Source organism: Eubalaena glacialis, chromosome 8 (genome assembly GCF_028564815.1).
Source record: "Eubalaena glacialis isolate mEubGla1 chromosome 8, mEubGla1.1.hap2.+ XY, whole genome shotgun sequence".
NCBI lineage: Eukaryota > Metazoa > Chordata > Mammalia > Artiodactyla > Balaenidae > Eubalaena > Eubalaena glacialis.
In genome coordinates this window covers 123,312,816-123,332,774 of record NC_083723.1, presented here as the reverse complement: position 1 = coordinate 123,332,774, position 19,959 = coordinate 123,312,816, and the positions used below count along the sequence as shown (strand labels likewise).

The 19,959-nt window shown below is 57.6% G+C and overlaps 2 protein-coding genes across 6 annotated transcripts in view; one reads left to right on the top strand and one right to left on the bottom strand.

The window, feature by feature from the left end:
- AGAP3 (ArfGAP with GTPase domain, ankyrin repeat and PH domain 3) overlaps positions 1 to 14,243 on the bottom strand; it is a 59,890-nt gene extending 45,647 nt beyond the window's left edge. For 2 of the 4 annotated variants that reach the window (XM_061198922.1, XM_061198923.1), the window contains exon 1: positions 13,877 to 14,243. In XM_061198922.1, the coding sequence (XP_061054905.1) occupies positions 13,877 to 14,204 (328 nt within the window). In that variant the 5' untranslated portion in view covers positions 14,205 to 14,243. The remainder of the gene's footprint in view (positions 1 to 13,876) is intronic. The other 2 variants (XM_061198926.1, XM_061198925.1) reach the window with 2 other exon arrangements.
- Positions 14,244 to 17,225: 2,982 nt separating this feature from the next.
- Positions 17,226 to 19,814, top strand: TMUB1 (transmembrane and ubiquitin like domain containing 1). Of its 2 annotated transcripts, none has more exons than XM_061198940.1 (3): positions 17,226 to 17,329; positions 18,282 to 18,700; positions 18,998 to 19,814. In XM_061198940.1, exons 2-3 carry the CDS (start codon positions 18,312 to 18,314, stop codon positions 19,347 to 19,349), a joined length of 741 nt encoding a protein of 246 aa, XP_061054923.1. In that variant the 5' UTR covers positions 17,226 to 17,329; positions 18,282 to 18,311; the 3' UTR covers positions 19,350 to 19,814. The 2 variants fall into 2 exon arrangements, with proteins under 2 accessions (XP_061054923.1, XP_061054924.1); XM_061198941.1 differs by lacking the exon at positions 17,226 to 17,329 and adding an exon at positions 17,513 to 17,578.
- The last annotated feature ends 145 nt before the right edge of the window (positions 19,815 to 19,959 follow it).

Here is a 19,959-nt window from a genome sequence, read left to right as displayed (position 1 = left end):
AGTTGAAAAAGAATATATTTATATATAACTGAGTCACTTTGCTGCAGAGCAGAAATTAACACAACATTGTAAATAAACTATACTTCAATAAATTTTTTTAAAATATTAAAAAAAAGAGTCTGTGTGATGGGGTAAAGCATCACGATGGATCCTGTGCCATCCTGATCCCATCCTGATTTGGAAAAACAAAGAGGTTATTATATAAGGCACGTGGGGGTTACTTGAAGACATTTGGTTATGGATGAGCTAGTCAACGATGGTTGAGAGTTCTCACTCATCTTTTTAGGTGTGACACTGATATTACATTATGTAGAAGGACTGTCTGTTCGTAGGAAATGCCTGCTGGAGTGCTTGGGGGGAAGCACCCACAACTACTGACCATCACCTCCACCAAAAAATGTGTGTGAGAAACAGAGGGAAAGCAAATGGGGTAAATGTTAACTATGAATCATTCAAGGTGGTCATTTTTCAAAATAAAAGGCTTGGGGAAAAATCTGTCAGTCTTTCCTTCTATAAATTCTGGGTTTCCTGTCTGGCTTAAGAGGATACCTCTTATCCCAAGATTAGACAATATTCTTTTAACTTTCTTCTGTATTTTCAAGAGCTTTATCTTTTTCATGGTGCAGCAGCGCATGCCGGCTCAGAACACAGAATCTGAGAACGGACTCCCTGGGTCCAGGTCCTGCCTCTGCCATTGTGAGGCGAGCAACCTTGGGCAAATTCCTTTACATCTCTGTGCGTCAGTTTCCTCATCTACAAGATGGGGATGATAACACCTCAGGAATGTCTCAAGAATTACAAGCCAGCACGGAGGGCAGAGCCTGGCACATAAGGAGCACTAACAGAAAGCTATTCTTTTGAGTTCTTTCTGAGATACCAGATCTGATGCAGCCACCCTTAGTTCAGAACCCTGCAGCTCCCTGGCACCTGAGGCAAGAGCTGTCAATCTTGCGATGTCTGCAGCACAAACAAAGTGCTGGAGTGTGGGGTGGCACATCTGAATAGTTTCAAAACACACTACGCCAGCAATTTTCATAATAAAATCACGACTCTGGTAAAACAGCGTCTCGCGGTGCCTATCAAAGCAGCCAGGCATGCCACAGGGCTCCCCCCACGTCCCTCCACGCTGGGTCACTGGGTAGAAACCCCATCGAGGCCCTGGCGTGTGGCGCGCTCTTTCGGAACTATGATTTTTCTTTGGTGCCAACTCAGCATCACCCAGCCCATCCTCTCCTGCTTGGAGGAGAGGGTCACCCCGCTCAGCCCACTCCCAGCTGGGCTGCACCAGGCAGCACGGGGACCTGTACCCCCGCTTGCCGCAGAAATCAATGTTACCCTTGATCGAGTTCAGGGGGCACCCTGGAAGGAAAGGCAGTGGCAATGCCCAAGGCACCCAGTTCGGAATTCAGAAGGGCCTCCCCCTCCTCCCCCCACCCCACCCCACGGCTGCACACAGCTCCCTCTGCCTGGACCACCCAGCCCTCACTCTCCAGGACGTGTTTTCTCTTGCAGACAGAGGGGAAGGACTCTCTCCCGTGCCCCCTCAGTGGGTCTGTGTTAAGCTGTTTGGACTTGAGTCAGGGTCTACGTATCTATGCCATTGGTGCCCCCAACCTGGACACAACTGACCGCCCTGGACCTGCACGGGGCCTGTTCCCCCTGCACCCACGGGGGAGACCCAGGTGGTGGCCGGTGGCCCTCCCTTGGCCTCACACCCCTTGTCGCCAGGAGAGGGTCACACAGTTGGGGCAGAACGTGGCCGCCTCCTGGAGCCGCAACCCAGGTCAGCTTTCTCCCTGGGCAGGTCGCGGGGTTTAGGGCGACCAGTCAGAAGCACATGCCGGAACGCAGGACACCTTGCTCGCGAGGACCTGGCAGCTCTGACCCAGCTCTGACCCCTGGAGGAAGAGGGCAGAGAACTCCACACACCGCCCCTCCTCCTGGTCACCCCAGTGCTGGTGAGGCACAGGCTTGCGGCCCAGACTCTGCGGGGAGGCACAGGCCTCAGAGAGAGAAGTTAGGCCCCTCCACAGACGGCCCCCTCCCCACCCTGCTCTGGGGGCTGCAAAGCTCCACCTCAGGGGCCTCACAGCCCACAGGCCCCCTGCCCTTCGCTGCTCGGGGCCAGCGGGCTGGGAGGGGGCCCCACGGGCAGCACGGTGGCCCTGGAGGGGACGGAGCAGTGTGATACAAGCGAGGGCTCCCTGAGCCACCTCCAGGCCCAACAGGGCCCCTGGGCTGAGTACAGAGCAGGGAGGGCCCTTGGTCACTGGTACCTGCCAGGCCGGTACTGGGCTGGGGGCCCGAGGCCCACTGGCCACCGGCTCAGTGTCCAGAAGGAAAGCAGCAGATGAGGCCGACACCAGCTTGAGGCCAGCGGGGGGAGGGCACCCACTGCGCCAGGCCCCATGAGGGACCAGGCCAGGGGAGACTAGGGGCTGGGGAGGGACACCCAACAGACCAGGGCCTCGAACGGGAAAGGTGGGCGATGGAGCTGGACAGAGGCAGGTTTAGATCCCAGCTCTTCTCGCAGGTAAAGGGCAGTAATGGCCCTGGAGGGGCTGCCGTGCGCTCAGGGCCCACTGAGAGAAGCGTGGCCCAAGGGCCACAGCCGGCAGGGGATGGGGGGTACCCAGGAAGGGAGGTGAGAGCCTGTTAACACAGTTTCAGGATGGCGTGCCCGCCCCCCCACTCCCCCCCAACTGCCCCCAACCCCCGCCCCCCGAGAGAGTGACAGCCTGGGAGAGAATGAGAGCTCTGCAGGGTGATAGGCTCTGTCTTCTCTGGGTTGGCTGGAGTGGCCTCAGGACCTCCCATCCAAGATGTCAGTCACCAAGGGCCTGCTAAAGGCAGAGAGCTGCCCAGCCCAGCCCATTGGCAGGTTCCCTGCTGGCTCCCCGGACAAAGGTTAACAAGAGGGGGTTGGTGAATGCAGTACAATAGGATGCTCCTTCCTGGGTGGCCCCACAAGCATCTCAGCTCCAAGCAGAGGGGGGAGGGGGAAGGTCTCCCTATTTCAGGGCCCGGAAGTGGACTGAGAGACAGAGCAAGGAAGCCAACCCAGGCTGCTGGCTGAGAGGGGCCTTATCCTGTGCCACGTGTTTTCAGAGAGTACGTGTACATTTACGAACTTTCCGCTATTATATACACGTTACTCAGCGTAAAGACAAAACACAAAGCAAAAAAAAAAAAAAAAGCTTACAAAAACAGCTCCTGCCTAAGACACCAGGATGGGGTGTGACTGCTGGTGACACATCCTGGCACAACTGCTGTGGGTCACGGCTGAGGGGGACGTGGCCAGGATCACCCGGCCCGCCTCTCCTGTGAGCTGGAAGGAGACTACCATGGCGAAGGGAAAAGGCCCGGGGCCTCACCCGCCCTGCTGCTCAACAGTGACCTTGAATCCCTGGTAGGTGGCTTCCACCCTCTCTGGTCCGCAGAGCGAGGGCTGGGCTCACAGTCTGCGCGGCTGGCCGGCTGGCCGGCCTACATAATCGGCACCCTATTCCCTAGTGGTCAGCACTTCACAATCCAGCACTTTAGTCCATCACGCGTGCGGAGGATACGCAGAGGGCAGCCAGTCCCCGGACCGCGCTGTTCACACGAGCTCGGCCCAGCAACAGGCTCACCGGCCGGCACGTCCACTCCCGGTCGGGCCCACCGGCCCTTGCCCCCCAGCAGATGGAGGAGCCTTTCCCTGCCACCTCCCTTCCCCTCACCCTAATTCAGGATTAGCCTCAGGCTGTGATGCAGAGGGGGCGGGCGGGGACGTTAAGTAGGGCAGAGCGGCAGCCACGTGGGATGAAACCGCCAAACCCAAGTGATGCGAGCCACGCTGGGGCCCGTGGGCGACCCATTCTCAACCAAGACGCTGACCAAGAGGAGCCTGGACGTGATCCCCCCAACAGACACGCGCCCTCTCCTCCAGCTTCTTGCAAAAGAGCGGGGTCTGGGCTCACTCCCCACCTTCCGCCTTGAGCAAAACTGTGTGAATCTCGGTTCCAAAACTTGAGAACCCCTGGACGGGAACACGTTTCGGGGCCGAGCCCCCTCAACAGTAGTTGTGTTTCCAGGTTTTAAGAAAATCCATGGCGACAAAAAAGTACTGTGACTTCAGTAACACTTCTAAATAGATTTATCTGCTACCCATCACCACGGCCTGAGCAGGTACTCAGGAGTGTTTGTTGAATGACTGAATGAAAACAGCAGGATATACATGAAAGGCACGTTACTTTAAAAATTTTAATACGATACTTTAGAAAGATGAATCCAAAAGGATATACTTCTGTATTCACTTTTTCCAACAAATAGGAATTCTTTTGTTACCTTATAGGCTAAAATTAGAGCTGTTCTTCCAATACCAGAGACACTGGCCATGCATGGCTCCTGAGCACTTGAAATGCGGCCAGTCCCAATGGAGAGGCACTGAGCGGGTGAAACACAGTTTGAAGACTTAGTTGAAAAAAGAATGTAAGATGTCTCATTAAAAATTGTTATAGGGGCTTCCCTGGTGGCGCAGTGGTTGAGAATCTGCCTGCCGATGCAGGGGACACGGGTTTGAGCCCTGGTCTGGGAAGATCCCACATGCCGCGGAGCAACTAGGCCCGTGAGCCACAACTACTGAGCCTGCGTGTCTGGAGCCTGTGCTCCGCAACAAGAGAGGCCGCGATAGTGAGAGGCCCGCGCACCGCGATGAAGAGTGGCCCCCGCTTGCCGCAACTAGAGAAAGCCCTAGCACAGAAACGAAGACCCAACACAGCCAAAATTAAATTAATTAATTAAAAAAAAATTGTTATATTAATTAATTTATTTATTTACTTATTTTATTTATTTTTATTTTTGGCTGTGTTGGGTCTTCGTTGCTGCGCGCAGGCTTTCTCTAGTTGCAGTGAGCGGTGGCTACTCTTCATTTGCGGTGCGTGGGCTTCTCATTGCGGTGGCTTCTCCTGTTGCGGAACATGGGCTCTAGGCGCGCGGGCTTCCGTAGTTGTGGCTCGCGGGCTCCAGAGCGCAGGCTCAGTAGTTGTGGCGCACAGGCTTAGTTGCTCCGCGGCATGTGGGATCTTCCCAGACCAGGGCTCGAACCAGGCGGATTCTTAACCACTGCGCCACTAGGGAAGCCCTGTTATATTAATTTGTTAATTGCACATTGAAATGATAATATTTCAGATACAATGGGTTAAATAAAACGCATTATTAAAGATAATTTTTTTTGCTTTCTTAACATGGCTACTTGAAAATTTAAATTTACACATGACTCACATGTGTAATTGGTGCTGAATTAGAGGAAATACTTTAATCGACGGGCAAGCAATCAGATGAAAGCAATGCTGGGTGCCTGTGTGACATACTCCTTGTGACCAGCTGTGGTCCAGGGTCTGCTCCAATCAGCTGGAACGTCAGACAAGTCCGGACCTGGCACCCCTCCCTGGGGCCTGCCAGGCTAAACCAACTTACCCCAAACTCTGCCCTGCCAGGTTCTCCCGTTCGCCCGCTCGGGTTCAGGGAGCATGACTGGGGAGCCACCGCTGCAGGTGCCATGAGGGACACTCCCTCCCTCCCTGAGTCCTCTCCGCAGCCCTGCAAAGGCTGGAGCCACTGTGAACACTTCCGAGGGGCCGGGGCTGGTCTAAAAGCTTTGCACGCGTTAACATACTTCATTGTCACACCTACACAACGAGATGGGTGCTTGTTAACCTCATATTAGCAACAAGGAAGCCAAGACACAGAAAGGTTATGGAACTCGCCCAACAAGGAAGCCAAGACACAGAAAGGTTACACCACTACTAAGTGTTAGGAATGTAAATCTAGGCAGCCTGGCTCCAGAGCCGGATTGTACCCACTACCCTGTACAGACTGTGACAGAGAAGGAATGACACCAGGCTCCATTCTACCACATCATCCAACCTAAAACAGTCTAGAAGAGTCTAGAAGCAATAACCAAGACGAGTGGGGCTTCAGAGGGACTGAGAGCCACCAAATCTTCACAGTGCTTCTTAGCAAAGGGCTTCATCTAGGGCCTGTTTAATCAAAAAAGTTCTCTGGGCAAGGAAGTGCATCTGCCCCTCCCTGGAAGAGACCACACACAGAGGAGGGGCCGGGAGCTCCCACCAGGAGCAGAGCAGGAGTGGGGTCCAGCTCTCCCGGCCTCCCAGCCCTGCCGCACACACAAACCCACAGACACACACGGGGTGGCCACGACTGGGCTCGAATCCCACTCTACCAGCTTGGGTTCCAGGTTCGCAAGCCAACAAAGCATCAAATTAAAAGGCAAAAGAGAAAATGCTGTGGGCGGGTGCACCAACAGTGGCAAGGAGGGGTGCTGACAAACAAGAAAGAGAAAGAAAATACACACTACAAACAGGCACGAAAACAGCAAAGGCACATACATCCCTCCGGGACCATGTGCTGTGGGCTCACTCACCTCGGTGCCCAGGGCCCCAGGAGGGCCAGAGTGCCGCCAGAGAGACCAAGACCGCGGCTCCCCTCCAGCAAACAGCAATGTATGCCTGATCTATGTTTGCAGATTAAAACTGTCCTACACAGGGGTTTCCCTGGCGGTCCAGTGGTCAAGACGCTGCGCTTCCACTGTAGGGGGTGCGGGTTCGATCCCTGGTGGGGGAACTAAGATCCCACATACCGCACAGCCAAAAAAAAACAAAAACAAAAACAAAACTATCTTACGCATATTAAGAAAAAGAGTAACAAACCACGAGGAAGATGAATAAAGGATATGAAGGGAATTCAACAAAATACAACAACCAAAAACATTATGTTTCATGTTGACTCTCACTAGTAATCAGATACACACAAGATAAAACAACAACAAAAATCATTTCATCATTCTCTTCACCTTTCAAGTGGACAGGTTGGGGGCAGGGAACAGGCAGTCTCTGCCCCAGGGAAACGGGAAGGGCCTTCCTGCAGGGCAGTGTGGCGCACAGAGAAAGTCCCCAAAAGGTCGTGCGTGCCCGACAGCCCCACTGTTTTCTTCCACTTGGGAATTTGTCCAAAGGAAATAATCAGACAAGTGTGCAAAGATCTAGGTACCAGGAGACTTGGATCAACTGCACGCAGCCTCTCAGCTCACCACAAGCACGCACTGGGTGCTCGCTCTTTGCCAGGCACCGCTGTCGGCACCTGCCGCGCCTAACCCCATCACACTGTCACTACCCCTCCTTCCACCTGAGGAAACTCAGGTACAGAGGCAATGACCAGCTCCTGGAGGGCTCCCGGGCAGCGCGTGTCATATGCTGCGCACAAGAAGGCAGCCTCAGAACCTCCCACGGAACGGAGTCTGCCCTCCCTGGACCAGGGACCCAAGACTGAGATGGTCCAAATGCTCGAGGGCGGGGTCACAGCAAGCTGTGCAGATGAAACCAAAACTGGGTTCTAGGAGAACAGGCCGGGGTGGTTGGGGGCGCCTTTATGACTTGCCCGAGTTCTCACAGCCAATCGGCGGCAGAACAGGAATGAGAACCCAGGTATCCCAACTGCCCCGCAGGGAGCTGCCAGACAGGTGCATTAATGCAGGCGCCTTTTTTGAAACTGTGACTCTGGTTCCCTTCTCCCAGTGGAGTATTTCCCACAGAAGTCCCACTTTCGCTGTGAAACGCCAAGAGTATCATCAACCATGCAGCAGTAGATAGTAGATATATATAGGAGAGCAAGCAGATGGGAAAGACACCCATCAGACAGACAGACCACAGCAGGTACCTCGGGGAGGGGTGGGGGGCACACACATTTCTTCGACTTCCTTTCCACATTTGAATGTGTTATAACCAGCATGCATTATTTTTCTCATTTAAACATATATTTAGGGGCTTTCCTGGTGGCACAGTGGTTAAGAATCCACCTGCCAATGCAGGGGACACGGGTTCGAGCCCTGGTCCGGGAAGATCCCACATGCCACGAAGCAACTAAGCCCATGCGCCACAACTACTGAGCCTGCGCTCTACAGCCCGTGCGCCACAACTACTGAAGCCCGCGCGCCACAACTACTGAAGTCCGCACCCCTAAAGCCCGTGCTCTGCAACAAGAGAAGCCACCACAATGAGAAGCCCACGCACCACAACGAAGAGTAGCCCCCGCTCGCCGCAACTAGAGAAAGCCCACGCACAGCAACGAAGACCCAACGTAGCCAAAAATTAATTAATTAATTTTTTAAAAAATGAGTTATTAAAAAAAATAAATAAACATATACTTAAATTTTTTATATGTTCAAATATCTTGGAGTGTTTCTTGATCAAGCATCTTTCTCCTACACACAACATCCATGCTGCTCATGGAAGGGAGAGCCCCCCTCCAAGAGTCACCATTCAGTTGGGGATTCAAGACACTCAGAAGAAAACTATGGCAGGAAAGAAGAGCTCTGGGTCACCCTTAAGTGATACTCTAAAAGCTTCCAGAAGTTCAACTCGAGGTCAAAACCTTGCCTGAGAGGCACCCAGAAGGGCTGGCTGGGTGTCCAGCCTGGCCCAGCAAAGCTCAGTCAGCCCATCCGTGGGAGGGGAAGAGCACCAGGCCTGGAGATGAAAAACCAGGCAGAGTCCCTGGCTGTGCCGCTCCTGCGTGGCCTTGGGAAGTGACTCCATCTCAGTCCTAGGAGATCTCATTTGCAAAATGGAGATGATACCTGCACACCGGAGAAGACTGCAAAGGATTGCAGAGGCCTCGAGACCATCTCCAGCAGGCAGCTGAGGAATGTAAACTGGTGGAACACTGCACAGCCCATGGTCCCCATCCTCAAAGCAGGAGATCCCGGTCACCTCCCCTTCCCGCTTCCGTAAGCCTACAGCTCAGCTCCGTGCGCCAAAATTAGCTGCCCCTCACCCCTGGCCTGCGTGGTGGAAGTTGGCTAGGCCTCAGGAGGAATGCTCTCCGGTTCAACTAATCTCGAGTTACCTGCATACTAAAAAGAGAATGGGGGCAAGCCAAAGGGTCCTGAGTGGGTGTTCAGGCGATGCTGAGCGGGGACACAGGAGTTCTCAGGGCCCCGGGTCTGCCTCCCCCAAGCTAGGGTCTCCTTCCCCCTCCACTCCTGAGGTTCTGAGGCCAGAGGCCCGCTGACAGCTGCTAGGGAGGGCTCACAGTCAAATGTACGGCGTGGACACTAAGAGCTGATTAATCCACGTCTCCTGCCTGCTCTCCCTGCGGCCCCACTCCCTCTGATCCAGCGGGCACTGCACAGAGAGTAAGTTCTCAAATGCAACCCGCTCTCAAATACGACCTGCCGGTTGGCTCCTGCTTCGACCCTCCCGTGACAGCCCATCTCCTGCAGGCTTAAGCGTCACCTCGTACGGTCTCCTGGAACAAGGTGAGGTGTAAATGAATTAATACAGGATAAAGCATTCAAAACTCCCGAACCGGGGTCCTCCTGCCTGTCTCCCCTGGCCTCAATGCTCCAGGCACGCAGACCAGCCTGCTGTTCCTTGAACCCCGACCCTTGCCGCCTTTGCCAACCTGTTCCCTGTGCATGGAGCATCTCTCAGACCCTGTGCCTGGCACACACATTCAGTGAAAGAAATAAGTGGTAGAGGAAAGTTAGGGTACGTGCCAGCCACAGGGTGTTTCGGAGCAAGGACCGTCTTATCTATACGGTGCCTTCCACCTGGCAGAGAGCTGGAGCGCAGTGAAGGAGGCCTGAATGGGGGGCGGGGAGGCTGCATCTCGAGGCTGCCCAAGTTCCTGCAGGCTTGGGGTCTTGACAAGGCTTCCCTAGTCTCTCATCTTCGTCCTGCTTTTCTTAAAACCCGGCCTTTATTCCTGCCACTCCCAATTCCCCCTCTGGCACCTCCTACAGGCTGATCCATTCACCTTCAGGGTCCAGAGGGCTGGCTCAGCCCCTCCCCTCCCCCTCCCGCTCTCCACTGTGCTAGATGCAACTGGACCACACAGCAGGAGCTAAATAAATGTATCTGGAACAAATGCGGCTTTCCCAGGCCACTGGCACCCACACCGATATCCTCTTTTTCAGAATTCCTAGAGCTCTTTTGTGCAAAGTCCTAAATAACCAGTCCCCCACCAGGCACTCATTCCCCAAACCAGCTAATTACCAGAATGGGCCGGGGAAGTTACAAACGCAGATCCCTGGGCCCCCATCCCAAACCCACAGAATCAAATCCCTTGGAGGGAGCCTCAGAAATGCGTACTTGAGCAAGTCCCACAGGTGAGGATTATCAGCAGGTTGGGGAATGCCCACCCGGAGGAGCAGGCAGAGGGAATCAGCTCAGGAGAGGGCTTCTCTGTCTCCAAAACGTACACAATTCTTCTCTCTGCATCAGAGAGCTGTTGCTGGGATCTAGTCACAGCACACAGACAAAACAGGGGACAAACTCTAGAGCCCTGGGCAGGCCTGCAGGGAAGGATGTAGATGCTGAGGCTGCCCCCTCTGACCGCCCCGCCCACAGCTCCGGACCCCCTTCTCTCTTTAGCCTAATTTTGAACCAGACAGGAAAACCCGCACCTCTTTTTACCTGAGTCCTTTCAGAATGTTACCAAGCCCAGAGCCCACAGAGGCAGGCAGACGGTGCCTCTGTGAGTGAAGGCGGAACAGGCCAGCTGGGGTGCTGGCCCGTCCAAGGAATTTCACTGCTTAAAAACCCCTGGGGGAAAACCAAGGGCCACGGGAACAAGTCACCCAGTTGACAAAGCCGGGTTCCTGCCACAGCAGTAGCCACCCGGGGCCACAGTCCGCTTCTAGGCCCTCCCTGCGGGCCTCCCCTCGGGCAGACCTCCCCAGGTTCACATCTACTCAGGGACAAGCCTGCCTTTCCAGGCCACCTGCTGGGACCCCAAGGGCTGCTTCTCCCAACACCTCATCCTGGCTTCCGGCTCACTTGGCCCAGCATCCCTGTGTTCCACGTGCCCAGACTGTCCCCCATCTGGACCAAGGCCTGGTTCCTTCGTGTCCTCTTTCTAGGACACAGCCAGGACACCTGAGCAAGCCCCGGGAGCGCCCCTCCCTGCAGGTCCCTCGCTTCTCTGAGTCTCGGTGTCCCCACCAGGGAGGTGAGAGTGGCTCAAAGGCTCCGCACGCAGTGGCCTGTCTATCCCTCCGTCCCAGCTACTGGTGACATTCCGCTGTTCCTTAAGACCAAAGGGTGGACAGGTTTTCTCTTTCCTTGGCCTTTGGTGGGAAAAGGAACTCCCTCCCTCCAGATCCTGTCCTGAAACACAGGAAAGCTCAAAGTTCCTCCGCTTCTTCCTGCCCTGGCCACGGGGTGAGAGGGGCTGAGAGAAGCAGAGAGAATACAGGAGGGCAAGGTGCCACCACGCTTCCTCAGTCCCAAACGCATCCTGACCGCATCTCCGCAGTCACCTTCAGGGCTCAAATGCACCCTTCACTAAAGTATTACTGAGTGAGGCTTCTTACACACTAGGAAAATGTCATCCCTTCCCCCTAAGAGGCTCACCCCTAGTAAACACAGGATCAACCTCCCAGGCGATGAACGCGTTTATATAACAGTCTCGACCCAGGTCCGCTGGGCCCTGGCGGGGGCCTCGGTCAGGCTCAGAGAGCGAGCAGGGAAACGCCCGCCAGAGAAGCTGCTGCCCTCCCTCCACTGAGAAAGAAGGTGCCAACGCTGCTTTGCAGGACAGCGGCAATATGGTTTGGCAGATGGGGAGAGGAAGGATATACGGCAGAAATTGGAGAAGGAGTTTTCTGGGGTTTTTTTTTTTTTTTTTTTTGATGCCTGCCTACAGCAGAAAAGCTGGGGCGACAGGAGTGGGAAAGCAAGGGTGAGGTGGGTAATAAAGATGGGTTCCAAGAGAGAGGCTGGGAAAAAAAAGGGGAGAAGGAAGAAAGAGGTGGGAGGCCTTGCCAAGAAAGAGCAGGGAAGTAGGGACCAGGAGAGCTGGGAACGGATGTGTGAGGAGCAGCTGGGCCCTGGTGACAATGAAACATTGGGTCCCAGGATCCGCAATGGTGATACCAAGCTTCCAGGCTAAGCAGACGGAATGTGGGGTACTTCCAAACCGCAATGGGGAAGTTGGTCACGGGGGAGGGCTCTAAGAAGGGAAATTCCGCCTATCATGTTGAATTCAAGATGGGGGTGAAAACCCAAGTGTGTCCCAGGAACTCCGGCCTTCACATCACGGAAGATGCCGGGCCAGAGACCTCCTGAGCTCGGGGAGGCGGGGGTACTGTTAAGGAAGCGGGAGTCAGATGTGGAATCCAGCCCAGTCCTGCCTCTCCCTGCTCTGGACGCCATTCTTCACCCCTCCTGGGGCTGTCCCACCCCCTCCAAAAGGGGCTGTGAGGGGTGGGGGAGGCATCTTGGTGCTGATCAGGAACTTACTTCCTCCGGGGAAACAGGGAAGCTGCAGGGAATGGCATTTCTCCCCCCCACCACCCCTTCAGATCTAGGAGGAAATATTGGTCATCTCCTCTCTTTGGGGCCCCTGGCTCACACAAATGCCATCTCCTGGTCCCCAGCCACACCGATGATTCAGGCCATTTACTCAGATCCATGCTAATGAGTTTTTTTCTGTCACCTAATTAGTTCACAGTGAACTCAGCCTTGAGAGGAAAGAGATACGATGCGAGAGAGCTGGGAAAAGGACAGAAAAAAGGCAGACGGGAATGCTACAAGAGCAGGACCCCAGCTCTAAATGGGGTCCCCTACCCCCAAAAGACCAACTATGCCTTCCTCAGCCATGGGGACCTCTGAAAGCAGAAACGGGGTGTTCAGGTGAAGGACCCCCCCCCCCAAGAGCCTCACACAATGAGAGAAAGATGGGAGTGCGGCCCTAACTGTGAGGCCCAAGTACTGGACAGGGTCCTGGCCGCAACTCCAAGTCATCAGCAAAAGGCCTTGCACTCTGCCTGCATTTCCGAACCCACCACCTGCTGGTGGGCGTCCCCCTGCAAATGGAGCCGGAGGAGGAAGCAGATGGCCCAGGACCAGGCCCATCTGCCCCACATGCGTTCAAAGGTCACCACGCCGCTGGGGTGACTGCCGGTGCTGCCCGTCCCCACCACACCCGGGGTCGTGGTACATCTGCCAGCAGCGTGCACCCACTTCCTCTGCCCCTCAGTAGCCGAGGTCCAGGGCTCGAGAGCCTAGAGAAAGGAGCGCTGGGCAGCTCAGTGGCCCGGGGTTCTAGTCCCCGACGCCTGGCGCTGTGTCCCTGGAGGTCGGTCAGCGCCCACCAGCCCCGAGCCCGCCTGTCGAGCGGCTCCCTGGAGAGCAGCGGCGGGTGCCCGGCGCGCGGGGGACCCAGCGAAGGGGCCACTGGCCCGGCCGGGGCTTCCCACGCGGCCCCGGCGCCCATAGCCCCGCGCCAGGCCTGGCCCGCGCCCGCCGGGCCGCGGCAGCGTGGAGGGTGTGCGTCGGAAGAGCGAGCCTCGGCGAGCGCCACCCTCCGGGGCCCGCGGGCGCTGGGCCCGGGAATGCTGCCATCCACTAACGGGAGGCTCCGATCCACCGCTCCACCGCGGGCAGGGCCGGGACAGCGGCTGAGACGCCTCTCCGGCAGCGGCCCCACCTCCCGGCCCGCCGAGGCCCTCCGCCGCGCCCACCCTCCCCGGCCATGCCTGACCAGACCTGGCCCCTGGACCCCGGAACCTCTGCGGCTCCGAGCGCACCCGTCCCCGGAGCGACACCACCCTCACGCCCTGGAGGGTTAAGATCAGAAAACCTGTCCCCTGGCACGGAACCTGCCCCCAGTCCCAAAGTGTCCCCGGACGAGAAATGGCGAAGCCTGGCCGCCGGCTATGCAGCGCCAGCGATCAGCAAACCGCGTGGCCCCGACCTCAGGCGCGAGAGGACCCCCAACGGGGAGAGCGTGGCCGGAACGGGCCAGCAAAGCCCCCGGCCGGCGCCGGAGAGGCCACCGCGCCCCAGCTCCCGCAGCCCCCGGCTCAGCTCACCCTCGATGGAAATGACGTGCTCCCGGATCTGGTTCTGCAGCGCCAGGTCCTCGATGCGCTCGATCAGGTCGTAGATGGCGTAGATATTGGGATGCACGGACTCAAAGCGCTGGATCTCGGCCCGGATGGCCGCCGAGTTGGAGAGCGCGAACTGCTGGGGAGGCCCGCCGGCCAGCTGCTGCGAGGGGCCGCCGCCGCCCCCGGCCCCCGGCCCTGCGCCGCCGAACTGACCGCCGCCCCCCGCGCCGCCGCCGCCGCCGCCGCCCCCCGGCGCCGCCAGGCTCGGCTGCTGCTGCGGGCTCTGCCCCCCGCCCGCCTGGAAGTTCATGGCTCCGGAGCCGCGGGGCCCGAGGCGGGCCCGGCCGGGTCCCTGGGCGGCGCGGCGGCGGCGGCGGGCGGGCGGGCTCGCGGGGCTGGCGGGGCCGGGACTACGGAGCCGGCGGCGCGGGGCTAGTGCATGGGGCCGGGGGCCGGGGGCCGGGAGGCGCCGCCGCGCACGCTGTGGCCACCGCTGCCGGGCGCTTCCCGGCGCCGCGATCCCGCTGCCTGGGAGCAGCCTCCAGCGGCAACAACAACGGGTCCGGGAGCGCGCGGCCCGGGCCCTCCCCCCGCGTCATGCGCACGCACCGCCGCCCCCGCCGGCTCCGGCACACGCAGCCCGAGCCCCCCTCCCCGCCGCCGCCGCCCCCGCCCCCGCCCCTCCTGCGCGCGGGCCCCAGCGCCCCCGCCCCTCGCTCGCTCGCTGGCTCTGCAGCCTCCACCCCCGAGCCGCGCGCTCCAGCCCCAGCGGCCGGGCCCCTCCCACCCAGCTTCGGCCCTTCCGCCTCTTCTCCAGCCCCCACCTACACCGGCAGCGAGGGCCGCGAGGGCCACTCGCTTCGAGAGGACAGCTGCCCTGCCCCCCTCCCGGCCCCGGCTGTCGCTTTCGCCTCCTTGCGCTGGTCTGGGTGGGGTGTCCGATCTCTGGGCAGTGCCCGCACAGTGCCCTGCGCCCGAGGGTACTGATGAACGCGGCTGATTGGCCGAGGAGGGTTGCCAGGCCAGGCCCAGTTGCGCCTCCCTTACATCGCCCTGCCTTCAGTGCGGCACAGGCTCCCCTGTCCCAGGGCCCTGAGGTCAACCCTAGAGACCACGCCGACCCAGGGTTCTCTCTCAGGCCCTGCCTGGACTCTCCATTGCCGGCTGCAGCACATAGGCTGGAAATCTGGATTCCCGGATTCTATTTCCAGTTCTTCCTGAGGAGAGCTTCATCTGCGGGGCCCTTGGAAATGACACTTTAAACAACAACGTCCCCACTCTTATCTGCCAGCCTCTCCTAAAAGACGCCCACTGCCGGACTGGGAGAGGACCAGTGAACACAGCTGGACCCCACTGAAAGGGGGAAGGAAGAAGAGAAAGGAATCAAATATTATGCCTTCTTTCCCACTCACCCCATTCAAGACACTCACCGGAGTCCACATGACTGTCTCAATTTTCTTTGTCCTCTCTGCCTTGTCTATACTGTGTTCCCATCCACTCCTGGGGCCAGGGAGTTCCCTCAACGTCCTAGTTCCTCTGCATCCCCATTGCTAAAGCTGTATGCAGTTGTGTTAGCCACCCCCCCCCCAACTTTCCTAAACCCCGTAAGAGGTGGCATTTGCAGAGCACTGGCCCCAGCCAACCAGCCTGCCAGGGCTACACCCTGATGTCCTCTGGCACAGTCATCCTTTTTACACATCCTTCCACTTCCCAGGCCAAGCTGGGTCTTTTCCCAGCAAAAAGTTGCCCACCATTCAGCTACCTACACAACTCTACCCCAGTACCAACCCAGTCACCATTCCTAAGTTTCTTGTACCTTCCAAAGAAGCTGGTGCGAGCTAATCAACACCGGGGGCCTCCCAAGCTCCTGAGGGATGTGGGTTCTACCTACCTGCTTGACCTTAAGAATGTCTTGCACCCTCTCTGGGCTTCATCTGCAAAATATAGTAGTTGAACAAATCACCTACCCTATGTTCTGTAAGTCTAAGAGCAATATATAACATATCTTTTAGAAGCTTAATTAGAATTGACAGCAAGAAGTTGCACCAGGTACCTCCCAGTAGAGCTGTTGAGGGTAAAGAGTCCCTCAAAAATGTTGCCCCGGCAGCCAGCACATACCTGTTTTAGCACTGGTGGGCTACTTGTCTCCTTTATTAGTATATGAGCCACATGAGGGCAGGGATAGAGTCTGATTCACTGTACTCCCAGCATCTCACCCAGTGCCCAGCACATAGTATACATTTTAAAAATATTTCTAGAATAAATGAATAAGTGGGAAGGAAGGAACTGGAAATAAGTTAGTTCTGTATGTTATAAATCTAAACTGACTGTCCCAAGGCAACATTTGGAGTGCTTGCTCCCACAAGTAAGCATTTGCTATCAGAACACTAGGGTGCATTACTTTTAATCAAGACTGGTCTATACAATCTAGGATGTAAGATCTCTGTGCCTCTCTGTGGCTATAGGAGCCCAGAGGAAGGAGGGAAAACCCATGGAAATTAACTGGCCCGGGCCAGGCTGAGGCTCAACGTTCCCTGTACAGCAGTACTCTAAGGACCTAATTTCCGAGCCCAGATTTGGGTGGAGGAAGTGTTCTAATACCAAGTGAACAAATATCTACTGTGTGACAGATCCCCTACATAGTTTTCACACTTGTTTAATAAAACACCTAATTTTTTCCTTACAATTGTCTTACGCGGTATGTTTTAAAACGAAGAAATTTAGGTTCAAAGAGATTCAATAACGCACACAAGGTCATATAGTTGATAAGCACGGGATAAGGGATCAGCATTTGTGCCAGGTTCCAAAGTCCATGCTTCTTGCACAGTCTTACAGGGGCAAAGTGGAGAAGGGGACCAGGTAAATAAGGCAGCCCAAGCCGCGGTGGCCATTCCTTAAGATGGATATCCTCAGCCAGCCTGGTGGGGCAGCCCATGGATACTGGGCTCTGGGCTGAAGAGTCAATTTGGAGGGTCCAGGATGGCTTCCGGCGTCCACTCTGACTTAAGAGTAGGCCGGGGTAGGGACCACCTGAGCTCCCCAAAGGCTGCATCTCGAAACACCGGTGCTCTGACACGCTCCAGCTGACGTTGCTTTCTGGAGTGATACATGCCCTCGCTGCCCGAGGGGAAGGGGGAGGATGCTGCTGCCGCCCAAACCTCTGCGGGCTAGCACAACCCCCAAACACGCCCCCACCAGCCCCTCAGCGATTTGCGGGCACTGAGACCAGGCAGCCGAGCCCCGCACGTGGGTCCGCAGGGCGGAGGGCGGGGACTGCTCACCGCGCCGGACTACAAGACCCACAATGCTCCGGGCTGCGGCGGCGGCGCAGCGGCAGCGGCAGTGGCAGCGGGGAAGGCGGGGGTGCCTTCAGGTGTCTGCGACCTCGCCACCTCCCGCCCGGAAGTGCCCAAGGGTCCGCTATGGAGCCAGGCGGTGAGTCCCTGCGCCTTGACCGTACCCACCCCGCCGCCACCTCAGCTGGCCCCCGCTCGCCCCGCCCCGGGATCGCCCTCGCCCTCCCGCCACTCGGGGGTGGGTGTGGGGGGCGGGAAGATGGGAGGGGTGATAGAGGATCAGGGTGGGGAGGGCGAAGTCTCGGATTCCCGGCCGAGATCTGGGGTCCTGCAGCAGGCTGAGTTTGGAGAGGCTTCCAGAGGAGGCGCGGGGTCGGGCCGCCTCGGGGTGGGGTTTGAGGGCACCAGGAGGGGCCGAGTTGGGTGGGGGGTGGCAACTCTCGGAGGTTCCAGTTTGCTAAAGGGCGCAGTTTGACGTTTGGCGTGGGGAAGCCTTGGGAAGCGGTGCCGCGGGTCGGGTTAACCGGGCGGGGTGTGTGTGTGTGTGTGTGTGTGTATGTGTGTGTGTGTGTGTGTGTGTGTGTACCTTTTTCTTCCCCGTGTGTGTGTGTGTGTGTGTGTGTAGAGACCTTTTTCTTCCCCCTTGGAGAAACTTTAGCGACGGAAGAGTAGATAAGCTTTGGGTGAAATAGACGAAGGAGTAGATAAACTTTGGGATGACCTAGACGGGAAGAATAGGTAAGCTTTGGGGTGAAGTTTGGTGGGGGTTGAATTTAGGGGAGAGTCGCTTAGAAGGTCAAGGCCCTGACCTCGGAATAGGGTTTGGGTGAATTGGGCAGCTTGTTGAAGACCTGATCTCAGGTTACAAAAAATTAGGACTTGGGATTTGATGATGGGAAGGGGTACGTGGGGCAAGTTTGGGGTAACTGGGTGTCAGAGCGGTCCGTGTCCCACGGTGGGGCTCGGGTACGCGGGCAGAGGTATGAGGACTGTGGGAGAGTTGTGGTGGGGTGGAGTCAGGAGCCCCCCCGAAGTTCACAGGGCTCTTGGCGGGTGAGCCAGCCCCTCATGGGTTCTTTGTGCCTCTCCAGCTCGGTAGCGCAGCGGGCAAGGCAGGTGCCATGGCCCTGATCGAAGGGGTGGGTGATGAGGTGACCATCCTTTTCGCGGTGCTTGCCTGCCTTCTGGTGCTGGCTCTCGCCTGGGTCTCAACACACACTGCCGAGGGTGCTGATCCAGTGCCCCAGCCGTCAGGGACCCCAACACCGACACAGCCCAGCGAAGCCATGGCGGTCACCGACAGCATCAGAGGGGAGGCCCCAGGAGCTGAGACCCCCAGCCTGAGACACAGAGGTCAGGCTGCACAGCCAGAACCTGGCGTGGGGCTCCCAGCAACACCACCACCTCCAGACTCCCCCCAGGAGCCCCTAGTACTTCGGCTGAAATTCCTCAACGATTCAGAGCAGGTGGCCAGGGCCTGGCCCCATGACACCATTGGCTCCCTGAAAAGGTAAGCCGGGAAGAGAGGACAGGAATAAAGTGCTAAAGAGTGGAGTGGGAATGATCACAGACCTAGAAGGGCCACTGAGGGTATCAATATCTGAGACTTATCCCTCCGTTTATAGATGAGAGAACTGAGGCCCCCAAATCACACACCGTATTGTTCCCCTGAAGCAGGAGGGGCCCCCTTGGAGGCCCTGACTTGGGTGGTAGGTGGAGGACAGAGGTGAGGGTGGGAGAGTTATTCCGGGCAAGGGGCCAGGATTGCCTGAGACCTGCTCTATTACCCAGGTCCCTCTCTCCTCAGGACCCAATTTCCTGGCCGGGAACAGCACGTGCGACTCATCTACCAAGGGCAACTGCTAGGAGACGACACCCAGACCCTGGGCAGCCTTCACCTCCCTCCCAACTGTGTTCTCCACTGCCACGTGTCCACTCGGGTGGGTCCCTCACAGCCGCCGTGCCCGCCGGGGTCAGAGCCAGGCCCCTCCGGGCTGGAAGTAGGCAGCCTGCTGCTGCCCCTGCTGCTGCTGCTGCTGCTGCTGCTCTGGTACTGCCAGATCCAGTACCGGCCCTTCTTTCCCCTGACCGCCACTCTGGGTCTGGCCGGCTTCACCCTGCTCCTCAGCCTCCTGGCCTTTGCCATGTACCGCCCGTAGTGCCTCCACGGGCTCTTGGCAGTGTTGCTGGCCCCTCCGGACCTTGCTCCCCACGACACGGTGGGAGTTGCTGTCTGCCCAGGCCTGCCTCTCCGACCTGCCTCTTCCCACTACCCTGGAGCCCAGCCCTGCGCCGCAGAGCACTCCAGGGGCCAGCGGAGGCCCCTCCTTGTGACCTCCACGGCTCTGGGCCGCCCCCCGGGGCAGCTGGCCCTCGGCACCCACTAACAGTCGGCTCCTCCGGGTCAGACAGCTGCTGTCGCTGCCTTGGCCCTCGGCAGAGCCGGGCCACGCCCCTGGGCCCTTCTTAGTGTTCTGCCTGAGAATCCAGCCACCTCTAGTCCCTGACAGCTCCTTGGGCTGATTTAGGGACTCAAAGACTGTGAGGGGCTGGAGCAGGGGAGCTGGGAGGGGTGGAGGGGGTTCTCTGGAACATGTGCAGATTAAATAACTGTGAAGTTTTCACCCTTGGTGTGTGTCTGCGTGTGCGGGCCCGGGGGCCGGGGAGCTCTTGCCCACTGGGAGAGAAGGCATGAAGGGCGCCGACCGGGCACTTCGCTCTGCCCAACCTGCCCAGCCCGGCCGCTGACTCCCCGACACCTTTTCATCC